Source organism: Trichoderma breve, chromosome 3, assembly GCF_028502605.1.
Source record: "Trichoderma breve strain T069 chromosome 3, whole genome shotgun sequence".
Taxonomy (NCBI): Eukaryota; Fungi; Ascomycota; class Sordariomycetes; order Hypocreales; family Hypocreaceae; genus Trichoderma; species Trichoderma breve.
In genome coordinates, this window is record NC_079234.1 from 2828036 (window position 1) to 2842798 (window position 14763).

Here is a 14763-nt window from a genome sequence, read left to right on the forward strand (position 1 = left end):
AGATGCCTTACCCAACTGTTTTCACCAAGATGATCTGAAGTACTCTTTTGGCGCCACGCTGCTAAGTGAAATGGTGAACAATGATGAAGAGGAAATCGAAGCATGTGCAATTCCTGGTCCTTGTCCAAATTTGTTATACGGGTGCACTTGATTGGCTCGGACACGGGCTCGCGACGGTTATTACAAGCGAACAAAGAGCAGGGTCCGTCGGTAAAACGGTAAAAGACGGGCTGTCGCGCATGTTTAAATTGAAGAGTGTCTTTCTTTAATCATACGATTTTACCTATTCCGGTCTACGTTCTGCGGCTGAAAATGTTTGACATGGGTTCTCGTATATGATTCCGAAAACTTCAGCGAGGATCATGTTCAGTATAAACTAGCATGAACAATCATATACTCATGCATGAGTAACAAAAGAAATAATGTGTCTAAACTATTTTAAGATACTATCAACATCTGTTCAAATTCGCAGCACCTGTATAAAGGACATGGTCTACCAGTCAATCCTTTCATCACCGCAACCCAGCCGCTTGGTTGGCATTTTCCTCTAGCAAATAGAACAGCGATTGATGCCAACTCCACGCGAGATCCACAACGACAAGCCTTACAAATTGTTTTTTATTGCATTACCTGAACAATTGGACCGTAAAAATGGGACAATTCCAAGATGTATCGGTAGATGTGTTGCAGTGTCTCCATGGTTCGCACCCCAGATGATTAATTGACACTCACCCCCGGCCAGCTGAACATGATACATCAAAACATCAAAGGCGTTATTGTTTCGCATCAACGCATAAACTTACTGAAAGAAGCCACACCAATGATTTCGTATGCGCCACAGGCGCCGCGGCAGTGGAACGGTTCATCTTGTTTATTAGCGATATTTCGTATAGAATCCTTGGCGTCCTTTTCCCGGGGTCGTGGGTCAAGCCGAAATTAAAGGCAGCGACGCCATACAACAGACTATGAAACACGCATATTCATGTGAAAAACTAAGCCATTCATTAGCTTCACGTGGTTTATATCGAATTACCGCCAACCCGGGTCCGAATATTAGGTAGGGGTGTAGGAGTTCCCCGGAATGCGGTCCGCTGCCCTCCTTTCCGCCTACGATCGCGATACTATATCTCACACCAAAATTCCTTTTTGCCCTTTGTCTTTAGTATTTAAAATGCACCTCATCAATCATATAGTTTTGAACATAATTTCGACGTTTGTCAATTTGTTTTCAATGAATTTCTGCCAGCTGGCCAGCTGCTCGCCCGATTTTGCACTCACCCACTGGCCCACACGTTGAAGGGACCCCCCCCCCCCCCCCCCCCCCTCCTCTGCTCTCTTCTCTGGCTGTCGTCCGTTTGCTTTACAATGAATTGACGAAGAAGAAAAATTTTCATTGCTGCATATTTTTCATCCCTTCTTTTCCTTCCTTTTCCTTTTCTCTTTTCTTCAACCTTTGCTTCTTCCATCTCAACCCCCTTCATCCCTCCTCCCTCGAGCTACAGGACCATCATCAGACGTCCTCAACACACTCTTTGCTTTTAATTAATCAATTCTTTTTTGGAAAGCCATAAAAAAAGAGAGAAGAGTAATTTCGAGTCGAGCCAAAATATGGAAAAGACGATGTCCCATCCCAGCCCCAAGGAGCACAAAAACAACCCCCTGGGTGCCCGCATCGAGATCCCGCCCGTCACGGCCAACATCACGGGAGGTCTCGACTCGCCAGTGACGTCCTTTGCTATAAGCGAGGAGACTAAAGTCGCTGAGGATGACTTTGCTGCTGGCATCCCTGATGGCGGATTCAGAGCCTGGCTCGTGGTCGTTGGCGGCTTCTTGGATTTCGCTATTGCTTTTGGTGAGATCTTGTCCACATCTTTCTCTTTCTGCCTGAATTGGTCTAATATATCTATTATACAGGTCTTGTAAACTCTTTTGGAACATTTCAAGCTCGCTATGAGAGCGAGTGGACTTGGCTCTCCACCTCAACCATCACTTGGATTGGTAGCATTCAGGTAAGCAAGAACACAAAGAGAGACTCCAACATCATGTTGTTCATTAAAGCAAAACATAAAAAAGAAAAGTAAAGCAAAGTCAAGTCCATGCTAACTATTCCCTCCCTAATAACTAGCTCTTCATTCTCTTCCTCGGTGGCGCTGTCGTCGGTCCCATCTTTGACAAATACGGCTCTCGCGCCCTCATGTTTTCTGGAACTGCCGTCTGTCTGCTTTCTTTTATTTGCTCCAGCTTTGCTACTCAGTTCTATCAATATCTATTGGCTCAAGGAATCTTGCTTGGAATCGGTAATGCGTTGCTGTAAGTCGAAAATCTCCTTACTTCCATCTCAGAGATCAAACAAACTGACACGTCTTCTCCAAACGAAAGCTTTTACCCTGCTACTGGCGCCATCTCAGAGTGGTTCAACCACAAACGAGGTCTCGCCCTCGGCATCGCCCTCTCAGGCTCCTCCGTAGGCGGCATCTTCTGGCCCATCATCATCAACAAGCTCTTCACCGTCGTCTCCGCCCCGTGGGTGCACCGCATCATCGCCCTCATCTCCATCCCCGTCCTCCTCGCCGCCTGCTTCCTCGTCACGGAGCGCAAGGACGCCGCCGGCCATGACACCGAGGGCAACCGCGTCAAGCCATCGGAAAAGAACAGCAGCAGCATCCGCAAGGCCGTCGTCGAGGGGCGCTTCTTCGCCCTCTGCCTGTCGCTCTTCTTCATCTACGGCGGCATGCTCATCCCCTTCTACTACATCCCGCTCTTCGCCATCGAGCACGGCGTGGGCGCCACCATGGCCAACAACCTCCTAGCGATTGGATACGCCGGCTCCGTCGTCGGCCGCGTGGGAAGCGGTTGGATCGCGGACCGCTTCGGCCGGTAAGTTTCCCCACTTGTCCCCGACCGAGCCCATTCCCGAGGACAACGGCTCCTAGCATCTCTGTCCGATTCTCCAAACTAACGCTGATAAACCCGCAGATTTAATGTTTTATTCATAATGGGCGTCTTGACCGCCGTAATCACCTTTTGCTGGGGCGCCATGACCACGCTCAGCGGCATGATGGCCTTTGCCGTCCTCTTCGGCCTCTTCTCCGGCGGCCTCATCCCTCTGGGCTCGGCCTGCGTCGCACAAACTACCCCAGACATGGGCCACATTGGCCTACGCATCGGCTTCATGATGGCCTTTGCATCGTTCAGCGCTCTGTCGGGCGGCCCTGCCAGCGGTGCCATCAAAGACGCGACCATCTCCTGGTTCGCCGTCTTTTCCTTTTCCGCCTCGCTTACTCTTTTCGGAGCACTGATGCTCCTTGGAGTGCGACTGTGGTGGCAGCCTTTGGGAGGAAAAGCCATCTTCTAATGTATTTCTTGTTGATTGCAATTGTGGGCTTGCGATGTTGAATTTCTAATTTTTGCAAAATCTACATCTACTCACATTGCACACGGTTCCCGGCGCTGGGAGGTTTTATGAAATGGCCAGATACGGATGTCATAAAGGCGTTTGGCCATGCAGATTTAGTGCTGTTCATTTACAGCAACATGCAAAGGAAAAGTCAACAAGGGGAAAATAATAAGGACTGGTAATGAGATAATGACGGTAATGAACAAGGTATGAATGATTCTATAGATTATGATCACTAGAGGTAGCAATAGCAATCCCAATTATTAAACAAAACTGCGGTGTCCGCTTCACTGACTGTCTCATGTATGCGATCACTTCTCACGGCTGAACTTATTTCCCCTCTCATCTTTTATAATTGAAACATCTATTGATACTACCTAAAATGGAAACTAAACTTTGAATTCATTTTATTGGTATACAGCAGCAAAACACTAACAAAAAGCCCAACCTAATTCATCTCGCCGTCGCCAATCACTACCATGTCTGTAGTAGAATAATGAGAGCTCTGTTGTGCTCTGAATGACCATTATTCCGATTCTAACGAGTCAGTCGTTACGTAACCCATATTCAAAAAGAAGAGAAAAGAAGAAGAAGAAGAAGAAGAACAATAGGCCATAAAATGATGATAGGGAGCGAGGGGGAGAAAACACCCATCTGCAGTGGCTCTCTGGCTCTCATGTGCTTCGCAGAGGAACCGAAGAAAGAACATTCTGAAAACAACCCATGCTCATATGTCAATGGACTACCTCTTCCGGCCTTTTGACGGTTTCTGGAGTGGTGAGTAGTCTTGTATGAATTGTGCATCCTCCAAGCATTCTATTACAACCGGGTTGATGAAGACGTGATTTTGAAGTCCGCCCTTGAAGATAATCCTCATAAGGCTTGTTCTGAAGTAGAGAGACCAAGTATCAATCTTGGCCACGTGGTTACCCAACCTCAGCTTGCATCGATAACCGTACTCTGCTTGTCCGTCATCAGTGCGCTGTGAGACGGGCACATGCTCACCCTTTTCGGGAATGTAGAGGGCGGTAGAGTAAAAAGGGCCAACACCCCTCTCGAGAGAGGTCACGACGCTCATCAGATTTTCTCGCAGACTCCGACGGTGCTTTCTCGATACCGATTTGGCACTGAGCTTGGCTAGTTCACCCATGCGGCCAGCCAACCTTTGCGGATCATACTGGAGCTGGAACGGCTCGCCTGTTTCTTCAACGTGGTTCCGCGACGCCTCAAAAATGAGGGCAATGCAGCCACCGGCATTGGACTGAATCTCCACATCATCACTATCAAGCTGATCCACAAACGCATCCATGGCCATATCGGCAAAGTCGGAAAAGTCCGCCACATGGCTGGCAACATAGCACCATCCTTGGAGAGCGGCTGCGACGATTACGGCATTGTCATGGGCCTCGATGTGCTCTCCGTCGGTCCGTACAATCTCGACAAGGAACTCCATGATTTCCAGAGCAGCCTCCTCTAGGCCGCCAGCATAGAGCACTGTAAGACAAAGTGCATATATCGCATAGACACGACAATCATCGTCATCATCGTCTGTCATTATCTGTTTGAGAATCTTTTGTGCGCCATCAAAAATCTCCAGGGACCCGACCGTTCCGATTGTGAGGCAGTAGGCGTGCAGGCTTAGTAGTCGTTCCTTGGCGGTAGCAGCACGATTTGAATCGTGAAGGAAAAGCTCTGCCAGCTCACCCGAGGCATCGTCTAGCCAGAGGTGGGTATCAGCGGTATAATGGTTTCGAATCGTTTTGATGTAAACGCTGAGGAAATATTCTCGCATCTCGCCGTTGTTGTGTTTTCGATCTCGAAGGCCTTCTATGAGAGCCCTTGTATCGAAAACGAGAGCGTCGGGCTCTTCGGGTGTGTCGTCGTGGGATCCGCCGGAGTAAACGCTTGACGCCATGTCGTCCAATTCAAAATCGCCATCATCGTCGCTGACATCGGATGTGACGCGACTGTGGGCGGCAGAATTGGTGGGCGATGCCAATAGGGAAGGCAGAGGAGAGCCCCGCGGCGTGTTGCTTCCGGATGCACGACCGGACTTGATAGCCTTCTTGGAGACGGTTTTGCCGTTGCCCTTGAGGGCCTTGACTCGAGCGTGGTTCATCATCTTGAAATGAAGAAGAAGAGTAAAATTGCTAGAAAGAGAAGCTGGTTGTAAAGAGGAAAAGAAGAGAAGAGATGCTGCGACGGGCAGTCGTCGAGCTTAAATATCGACTCTGGACCGGAAATTCCCAGTGAAAAGTAAAAGGCTCGTAGGGAGATGATGGGAATTAAACGTTCCACTAGTCTAATCCAATCCTGCAGCCCTTGGTGGCCAGTCTCTGCTTCCCCCCTTGGATTCGATGGAAGCACAGGCTACGTCACGTCGGTTTGCGCTTGGGTCTGGATGATCCCAGGTTGTTTGCGAGAGCGTCGGATGCTGGTTTGGTGAGGTTATGGAGGAGTAGACTGTCCATGAGAATGAGAGTCGAGATGCAGCGCAAATTGGCGGGTGGCGACAATATAAAAGGGCGAGAGCAGGTGCAGCGGCGTGAAACGAGAATGCGACGGGCGACCAGGAATAGCTTACGCAATGTTGAAGGGAGCAAGATTGGAAAAGGCGATGAACGGGTGAGGCCAGAAAATAAAGCAAAGCAGCTGAGTGGTTCGGTGGCGTTCGGTTTGTGGGCATGACCGTCTCGCAAAGCTGTCCATGTCGACGCTACCAAGAAACATGGGCGCTAGGCTGATCGGGGCAAGTAGCCGGTACTTGGCTTAGGGCAAGGACCAAGCGGCCCTGAGATCGCCCGCGAGAGCATGTGAGAAGCTGCAAAGTTGACAGGCAGACGGTACGCATGTAGAGGTACAAGAAGCAAAGGTACTCGTAATTCCCAGACATGCATGATACAGAGGTTGATATCTGTCTGGTTCAGCATCAAATAACGAACAGCCGAACGGAGAACGCCAGCATGGTAAAGCCGCTACAGCAGAAAAAAGTCTGATCATTTCGCTGCCTCGAGTAACCTTTCTTTCTTCTTTTTTTTCCAAAGTCGCTAGGTATGCTTCGGCCCAGCTTCGGCCTTCTACGATTTCCAGCACGCCAAAAGTCTCGAAGCTTTTCCACGAGAACAAGTGGCTAGGCTATACTTCCTACTGCAGTACAACAGAACTGACAGCGATGACGATGACGATGTCGAGATGGAGACTTCCCCAGTACCGCTAGCAAAGTAGCTGTACTTTATTCAGGCTCCAGGCCCCATCCCCCAAGCCAAGTTCGGGCTGGTTTCTTGCTCCGGCCTCTGAGCTACTCCGCAGAAAGATGCAGCATCCCTGTTGGTCATGCGTCATTGCTGTAGCCACTTTAACACACAAAGGATTCCCGGGTCTCAATAAAGCCGGTTTATCTTTTGTTTGTCTCGTCTCTCCGTTCTGTTCTTGTCGTATCAGGCATACCCGTTTGGCTGAACTTCTGCCTTGTCATCGGCTTACTTGCTTCGGTGACGCTTCCAAGAGATGATTCGTGACCGTCTGCCCGTCTTATTTGTATTGGCTCGTATCCCATCCAGAGCCCTTTCACGTGCTGCAACTGCGATTCGTTTCTTGGCCTGCTATTGACGGCTCTTATGCAGCGTGGCGGGGCATGGCTCGAGCCCTTGGGCATCGGGTCAGCAGGCGGCCGGCCATAGGGAGGAGCAAAACTGGCAAATAAAGGCGTTTGAAGGGGGACGAGCCCAGCCCTATTGGAGAGCTGTTGGCCGCTGAAACGCAAGACGAGGGGTTTTCTCTTGCAGTACTTCGTAGAGAGTACAGCCATGTACCTTGGATGCTCAACAGTACAAGTAAACTCTGCGTGACTGGATGAAGCCATCTCCGCTACAAAGCCATCTTGCTGGGGCATGAGCATGCCGTGATAAACAGCTCACTCTGCATGGCGAGATTCGCTCACGCTGCCCTCCCTGCCGTGCCGGACTATTTGTTGCTTGTATTAATAGACTAATATTTAGTGATCCGTAATAGGCCTCACATAAGACGTGCTCCGACCTGCCCAGATCATACATACAAAACCACCATCCATGTCTTTTACAACATGTGGCCTGCAGACCCAGGCAAACGGACCCCATTTCTGCCGGATTGCTTCCATGTTGTATTGATGTATGTTGCATGTACCGATACCCCTACCAGAGGCGTATCTACAGCACCTGAATCATGCGTCGAGTCGAGGCGCTAAGGCAAAGCAAAGCAGCTGCAGCTTCTGGCTGCACCCGTCGCGGCCCATCAATTGGCTGGCATGCCGTGGGTATCGGTACTCGTACCTGCTTGTAAGAATGCGGGAAAAGCGCTGTTGGTACCTGTGCTGCACTGTGACTCGCCCACTTGGCAGCCGGGCATGGCCACGCAAATCTGCAGAGACAACGGGGCGTCGATTTCGCAGCAAATCATGCCCGTTCTTTTAGCAAAATGGTCGGCGACGCTGCATACTTTGATTCATCTTCTTCTCCTCTTTCTCCCCGTCGTCCGCGGCTGCGTCGCAAAATACAAAATCCAAATACCAGCGCCGAAATCTAGCAGTGACATACTCGGCTTCCGAATGCCCCACTCAAGCTACGATAAGCCACCCATCGCGGGGCTTATCGCTGCTGCCCGCTTCTGCCTGGGGCTGCCTACAGGGCACATTAGTGCCGTATATAGAACAAAGTACTGCTACATTTGCATCAACTGCTCCCGTACGGCACAGTACATGCTCATACCTTTGCCGTTGGCCCTTGAAATAAACCTCCATCCATCTTGTAAAGTGCGCTGTGGCTCTGCTCTATCTAACCTGATAGTTCATAGATACCTAAGGTATCTTGCGCATCAAGACTTTACCATCACTTCGCTTCAGCATCTCCCAGCCAGATCGCAAAACACTGGACTGAACCGCCTAGTGGACAAACAACCTCCATCCCTTGAATCCCCCTCGGCTCAGCGCCAAACAGACGCTCTCCCACCTGTGCCAACCAGCTGGATGCGTTCATGTCAAGTACCCTCTATTGATTCTTCAAAGTACTCGGACCCCAGCGTTTTAAACTTCTGAGGTCAAAGTGACTCGAGCCCCACCCCATCCTTTACTTCCGAAGCCTCGACTTTCTCCCCTCTTGGCCAAACAACTTCACTCTTCTTTTTAATCTGCTTCATCCCCCTCAACTTCTCTCTTCCACTGCGCCCTTCCATCTCCGATCCTCTCTCGCCTGCATTGCAGCCCAGCCGCAACTGGGCATAGATTCCGACCGACTCGATATTTCAAAGGCGCCCACGGCCCGGATACTCTCCATTATGGCGTCGCCCTACCTTCGTGACCAAGGTGAGCTTCCCTCCGAGATGCGGCGCAACGCCCGAGACTCTCCAAAGCTAATCTCGTGTGCAGTGCTGGTCACCCTGACTGCTGTGAATCCGCCTCCCGACTTTTCCTTTCCGACTCGTCGCCTTCTCCTTGAATCAAACCAATCAGTCCCTCTTGGACGTATGAGCAAGAAAAACACCACATATGCTGCCACCGGAAAGAATGGCTGGATAGACTCCGCCGTCATGTCCAGAACCCATGCTTCACTTTATTATGATCAACAGCACAAGGTATGTTGCATCATCATCATCATCGTCACCCAGACCGGCGTCGCAACCTAATTCAAACTAATTCGCATGCAGGCCGTTTTCCTCAGTGATGTCGGTTCCCTTCACGGAACCTTTTATAATGATACCCGATTGAAGCCTCATCAAATTCAGGCTATCAAGGACGGCGACCATATCCGGTTCGGCATTCCTGTTGACAGAGGATCAGATATATGTGCTCCTTGTATCATGGAAGTTGGTGTTCAATTTGGGCCGCAGGGGTATGCCTCTCTCTCCCACTCTCTTCTCTTCTATCCCCTTTGGCTGAATTCTAACGCTTTCATAGCTCCTTTCAAGCCCCGACCGTTTTCAGAGTGCCCGACGAGACCGATGAGGAAGATAGCGCCGAAGAAGATCACAAAGAAGATCACGGCGATAGTACCATCCGACACGGCTTGCAGGTTCTGCGAGACAACAACATTCGCCCGGCCAAAAACTGCATCATTCGAGAAGAAGTCGTGACTATTGACCTATCTGACAACGAGATGGGCTCGCCCGCGCCCGAGGATCAAACAGCCTCTACCAGGTCCATCCAGGATCTGACGACTGACAGGGCTATCTCTATCTCTGAGAAATCTCACTCACGTATACCTTCTCCTCCGGGAACGATTGATATCCCAGACTATATCCCAGATGATATTTCAGACGACGACGCCGTCTTCTACGAAGATGAATATGAGGGGGAGTACATGTCTGAGTCTGATGACGATTCCCATGACCAATCTTCACTAGAAGACACTCATCTTGATCACCCTTTACATCACAATGTCTTGGACAGCGATCAGCATGTCCCTCATATCGAAGCCACGGAAATTCATGAGGCAGAAATATTCGATCGGTTTGAAAACCATTGCCTGCCTCCCATCATGAATTTCTCGCTGCCAAATGCAGCCTCTGCTCCAAATCAACCTTTGCCTGGCGTGCAGCTGCCGTCCCTCTTTGACACTTTCCGATCGCAGGAAATATCCACGGGTCAAAATAACACCACATACACTCACACCAACGAAACAGATACTCCAAATCAATCTTTTGTTAGTGTCCCCACGGCTCCTGAGCAAGTCGAGACCAGATTCTGGCCCGTAGACGTTGCCCAGAGTCGAGCAACCGAGTCCAGTCTACTGTTGGACTCGGGAGCCGAGTTCCTCAAGTCTCCACTCAAAGAACATCTTGAGGTAAACATAAGATCGGAAGAACATACTCTCGACTACGACGAATCCTCCGCCTACCAATTCGAGGTAACCAAAGCGGCTCTTCAGCAACAGTGGCAGAAGAAGCAGCCGATTCAGCAAGACGAACCTATCCAGCAAGACGAGCCGATTCAACAAGACGAGCCTATTCAGCAGGAAGAGCCTATTCAGCAGGAAGAGCCTATTCATCAGGAAGAGCCAATCCACCAAGGCGAGCAGGCTCAGAATCAACAACAGCAGCCGAAGGCTGAGCTTAGAAGCGTCCACACGGACGCTGATCAGCCTATGGAGTCTCCAGAGAAGGCGGCTGGAAAGAAACGCAAGGCTATGGAAATTTCCGAAATGACTGCCGAGGAAATACCCTTTGCCGAGCTCACCCCAGCTCGAGACAACTCTCCACCTTCTGCAAAGCCTACGTCTGTTGACGATTCTGCAATGGACATCTCTCCCGTCGACGTCCACTCCGGAACTGAGGAGCCGCAAGTGAAGCGATTGCGCAAAGCTGCTGAAATTTTTGGATATGCGGCACTTGGAGGAGTTGCTGTCATGTCTGCCTTGATTGCCACTGCCCCAACACTATAAATGTTGTGGGATCTGATGAAATATCCATGCAGAGCCCCTCAACTACGACTGTTGATTCTTCTTGAAACTCTTACTTTGCTTTACCACTTTTCTTTTGTTCTTAACACGGATGTTTCGTTTCTTACTTATGAAGAAATTCGACTCTTTGGACTGGGTCGCCATTATAACTCTTGGCGTTGGGGCACATGATGATTTTGGTTGCCAATATGTCGCCTGCACTATAGCTGATTTTCGGCTTCTGTTGGCTGAATTGGACAGGACTCAGGCCTGACTATTGTGGTCACTTGCTTTTACACGGTCTTGTTTTCATGTATTTCTTTCTTTTATCTATGAAACCCTGTGGCAACCATTTTTTTAGCTTGGTGTGTCATTAGGGGGCTTGACTCTTTTTTCTCTTTGTAATAGTGCTATAAATCTCTACTTAGGAGGAAAGGCAATAAATTGAAACTTCTTTTTTTTCTTACCCTTACATTCACTACTCTGTGTGTCTATGATTGATTGGCATAATTTAGTATCTTGTATCAACTGGCTCAATCTTGTGATATCTCAATAACTTGTTTGTTTGGCTGAGTGGACTCTTATGGCATAGCCCATTGTGTGTTACTGACCACAGCAAGAAGTGGTTTGAATCTCCGAAGGCTTCACAGGGCGCCCACTAGACACCAATCAAGTATGTCGTTACGGAATATTTTCGTCAGCGCGTAATACTCGTGGCACGCCTGGGCTTTTCGAACGTTACAGCCTTATATCACCATCTTTGTTTGTGTGTTTTTTCTTTGTGTGTTTGCTTTTCACTCAAGTACTCGAAATAGAAAACTCAGTCAATATACAACTCGACGTGATAATCGTGTGTAAATGGCCTATGGGGTATACTTCCAACAGGGTATTGTCGTTGTCACAGTGGGCAAGCGTGAAAAAGATTTCGTCTCCTAAAACACATGGACACATTAATAGAAACACCAAAATCAGAGGAAGAGTTATAGGGGTCACCACAACGCCACAGGAATTATCCTGTTTCATCATCCGCCTAAGAGCAAGACAACACTTCCATAATCAAAATAAGCTTAACATTTTTTTTTAAAAAAAGAAAAAATCTTTTCAACACAAGTTGCCCGAAAAGGTAGTGCCGAGGTGTCGGAGATGGCCTGGCGAATAAGATGCGAGACTGGCCCTCCTCTGGTAGACACAGTCGTGTACCTTTACACCATTTCCCGACCAAAACGCTTACCCGCAGGGGCGTTATTTCGGTGTTGACAACGCGAGCTCGAGTCACCGCCTTCTGAGCCAGCAAAGAGATCTCTAAGGGATAGGAAAAATTTTCGTATTGCGGCAGTAACAGAACCGAGCGGCGGCCATTCTCAGGGCCATTTCCCCCTGGCTAGCGTAGATATCTGCTACGTCAACCCTCTTCTCGTGTCGTTTTGTGTCTCTTCTCTCTTCTCTCTTCTTCTTTTTCTCTTCCTTGTCTCTCGTCTAGCTTCACTTGGCCAAGCAAATAACCGAGCACATCGGAACCTTGATCCGAGAAAGGTGTCAATGCACGCCGCCATGACGGGTGTGTACACAGAGGAAAAGCCGGTGAGGAGCTGTATCCGCGAGGGAAGGAAAGGCCAAGAGACCGGTCTGCGAGGGATCAACAGCCCCCCACGTGGCGGGCTGGTCTAAAAGGTTCGGAAGGGCTATCCGCATCGGTTGATGCCTGATGCAGCTTTCCATGGTTCGATCATTGAGGGGTCAGGTTTTGTTCTTGTGGCGTGAGATAAACGATGGTGCAATGAGTACGCTGCAGAGCTGGCAACTGATGACATACATTGGTCGGCCAGGTGTCTTCTTCAGGGCAGCAAAGGGTACACAGAGCGGGTTTTGATTCGTGGGTCATATTGTGTGGCCCAAACTCGTATACGAGGGGAGCCAAGAAGGGTGCCGATATAGGCCTGGTGACTGATGCTCAAAAGTTTCTTCGCTGTTGAGTTATGTAGGCTGTTGTTCTCTCGGCGGGAAGCGTCCAACCAGGGAAAGCTGCATGTTGTCTTGTGCTCCGGGAACACCAGCCACTGCGTCGGATCCATCACCGTCGAGACAGCCAGAGGCGCGCCCCCAATGATCAGCCGTTCGCATGAGCCTTGTGAAGTGCAATAGCCGCGTTTCCCGTGCCGAAATAACAGACGCCATGCAACTGCCAAGACGAGAAAAATCGTCATCTTGCAGGCGCACGTTTTGGGGCTGAAACTCGCAATCTATCTCGTCTAGCAAGCTGAGCGAGCTGGGTCGACAGGGCAGTCCTCAGAGAGCTGACCGGTCCGGTTATTGACAAATGAGAAGGGAGCATGCCGATCAGCCATCCGGGTGGCTGCATGGATTCCCAGCTCCAGAGCACAGAATGGAACGGTCCGGGTTTAGAGAGGACAGCGTACGGGTCCAGTGTCGCAGTTAAATAATTAAATACTCAAATCGGCTCATTCGCGGTAGAGCGGCAGTTGCCAAACCTTCTTCTCACTCGACAGTGGAAAGGCGAGGGGAGCATGATGAGGCGGTAAGGCTTTTGTTCGACGTCGCCGAGCGCTCGTCCGTGACGGTGGCGCATATAGGCCATGGGCTGAGCGTTTTATGAAATTAAAGCGGACAGGATTCCATGTAAAATCCATTTCCAGCCCCGGCGGGTCGGTATCACGTTGCCTATAGCTTAGTTGCCTCGTCTATATGTCGAGGCAACCACACAGGATGGATAGAGGCCATCGTGAGGTTTGTTGCATCCGGTGTGATGATGGCTTAAATTGTAGCTGAGGATAATCGAGGCGGTCAGAAGGATTCGTAGTCTGTCTCGTAGTGTATCATGGAGTCAAGCAGGTTGAGCTGGCGACCAGGTTCCTGAGCCTCTGCCAACGCAGACATTAGTATTTAAGCAGAGGTTTCGCCGCACATTCTCTCCAGTGGAATCATTCCTTCAAGTGTTCATCTCAGCCGTCTTCTCATCATCAGCTATTCTTTTCTTGATCCACTCGATTCAAATTTTGTTCCAAATAACCAGCGTCAACTATATATCCAGCCATGGCTTCTGAATTTGCTGCTGGCATGAAAGCAGGCCTGGTGCCGATAACCTGCGACATGTGCAGTATAAGGCAGTACGTTTATTACTGCCGCATTCTTTAAGGAATCTGATTGCTAAAACTGAATTTGAAGACTCGATTGCGAGTACTGCAGGGGCTCGCTTGTCAGAATGGTCCCCAAGAATTATTCGTATTCTATGACGGCTTCGCCGTTTGCTCGTCAGGCTGGCAGATCATCGTCAGAACAAAACAACCATCCAGATTCGGATCATAGATCACCAGGTGTCTATTCAAAACGCAGTTAGCACACGTCGAACAGGATTCTGCATATCAGCGCATCTATGTAAATGTCTTTGGTGTATATTTTCTTTGGACAGGTGTGAGGATTCAGCCTCGCAATGTGGTTACATTGGGGAAAGGATGCCGGTGTTCATACCTACTCAGGTTGTAGGTGGTTTTGACTTCAATTTTTCAACAATAGATGGGATTACTTGGCAATAATTCTGCTGGTGGCCCAGTAATATGTAAAGGTATCACATTTGTGTGACTCCCAGTTTAAAAACTGGACAAGCTCATGTAACGAGAATAGTCTACTGTACACGAATTAGTATATCGTCAATTATTATTATTCTTCTTTCTTTCTCTAGTTCAATGGGAAACAAACCAATGCAGTGACGACTCGCACCAAGGCTCGGCAGTATCAGTTTCATTTCGTGGCAGATGAATGTCCCATCCAGAGGGGGCACAGTCGCGGAGCATAGATTTTCCAACAATGGCTTGCTTTTTATCGAAAATATACTCAGTCTATTCCATGTACGACGTGACCTCCTTTGGCACATCATAGTCATGAGGCTTTGATCATATTATCCTTGAGAGAAGTGGCCGTGATGAGAAGACGGAAGAACATCCG

General features: G+C 49.3%; 3 protein-coding genes across 3 annotated transcripts; 2 read left to right on the forward strand and 1 right to left on the reverse strand.

Annotated features, from left to right (window-relative positions):
• Positions 1 to 1620: 1620 nt before the first annotated feature.
• On the forward strand, positions 1621 to 3355 carry T069G_05273 (major facilitator superfamily domain-containing protein; the record flags this gene model as incomplete). The annotated part of the gene is made up of 5 exons (XM_056172483.1): positions 1621 to 1852; positions 1915 to 2009; positions 2126 to 2310; positions 2380 to 2877; positions 2977 to 3355. 5 exons carry the CDS (start codon positions 1621 to 1623, stop codon positions 3353 to 3355), a joined length of 1389 nt encoding a protein of 462 aa, XP_056029341.1.
• Positions 3356 to 4139: 784 nt separating this feature from the next.
• On the reverse strand, positions 4140 to 5519 carry T069G_05274 (interferon-related developmental regulator (IFRD) domain-containing protein; the record flags this gene model as incomplete). Its single annotated transcript, XM_056172484.1, has 2 exons — positions 4140 to 4357; positions 4403 to 5519. The coding sequence occupies 2 exons, from the start codon at positions 5517 to 5519 to the stop codon at positions 4140 to 4142; spliced, it is 1335 nt and encodes a 444-aa protein (XP_056029342.1).
• A 3185-nt stretch (positions 5520 to 8704) lies between these two features.
• T069G_05275 (FHA domain-containing protein) lies at positions 8705 to 10806 on the forward strand (the record flags this gene model as incomplete). The annotated part of the gene is made up of 4 exons (XM_056172485.1): positions 8705 to 8732; positions 8796 to 9001; positions 9074 to 9258; positions 9324 to 10806. 4 exons carry the CDS (start codon positions 8705 to 8707, stop codon positions 10804 to 10806), a joined length of 1902 nt encoding a protein of 633 aa, XP_056029343.1.
• Positions 10807 to 14763: the final 3957 nt, after the last annotated feature.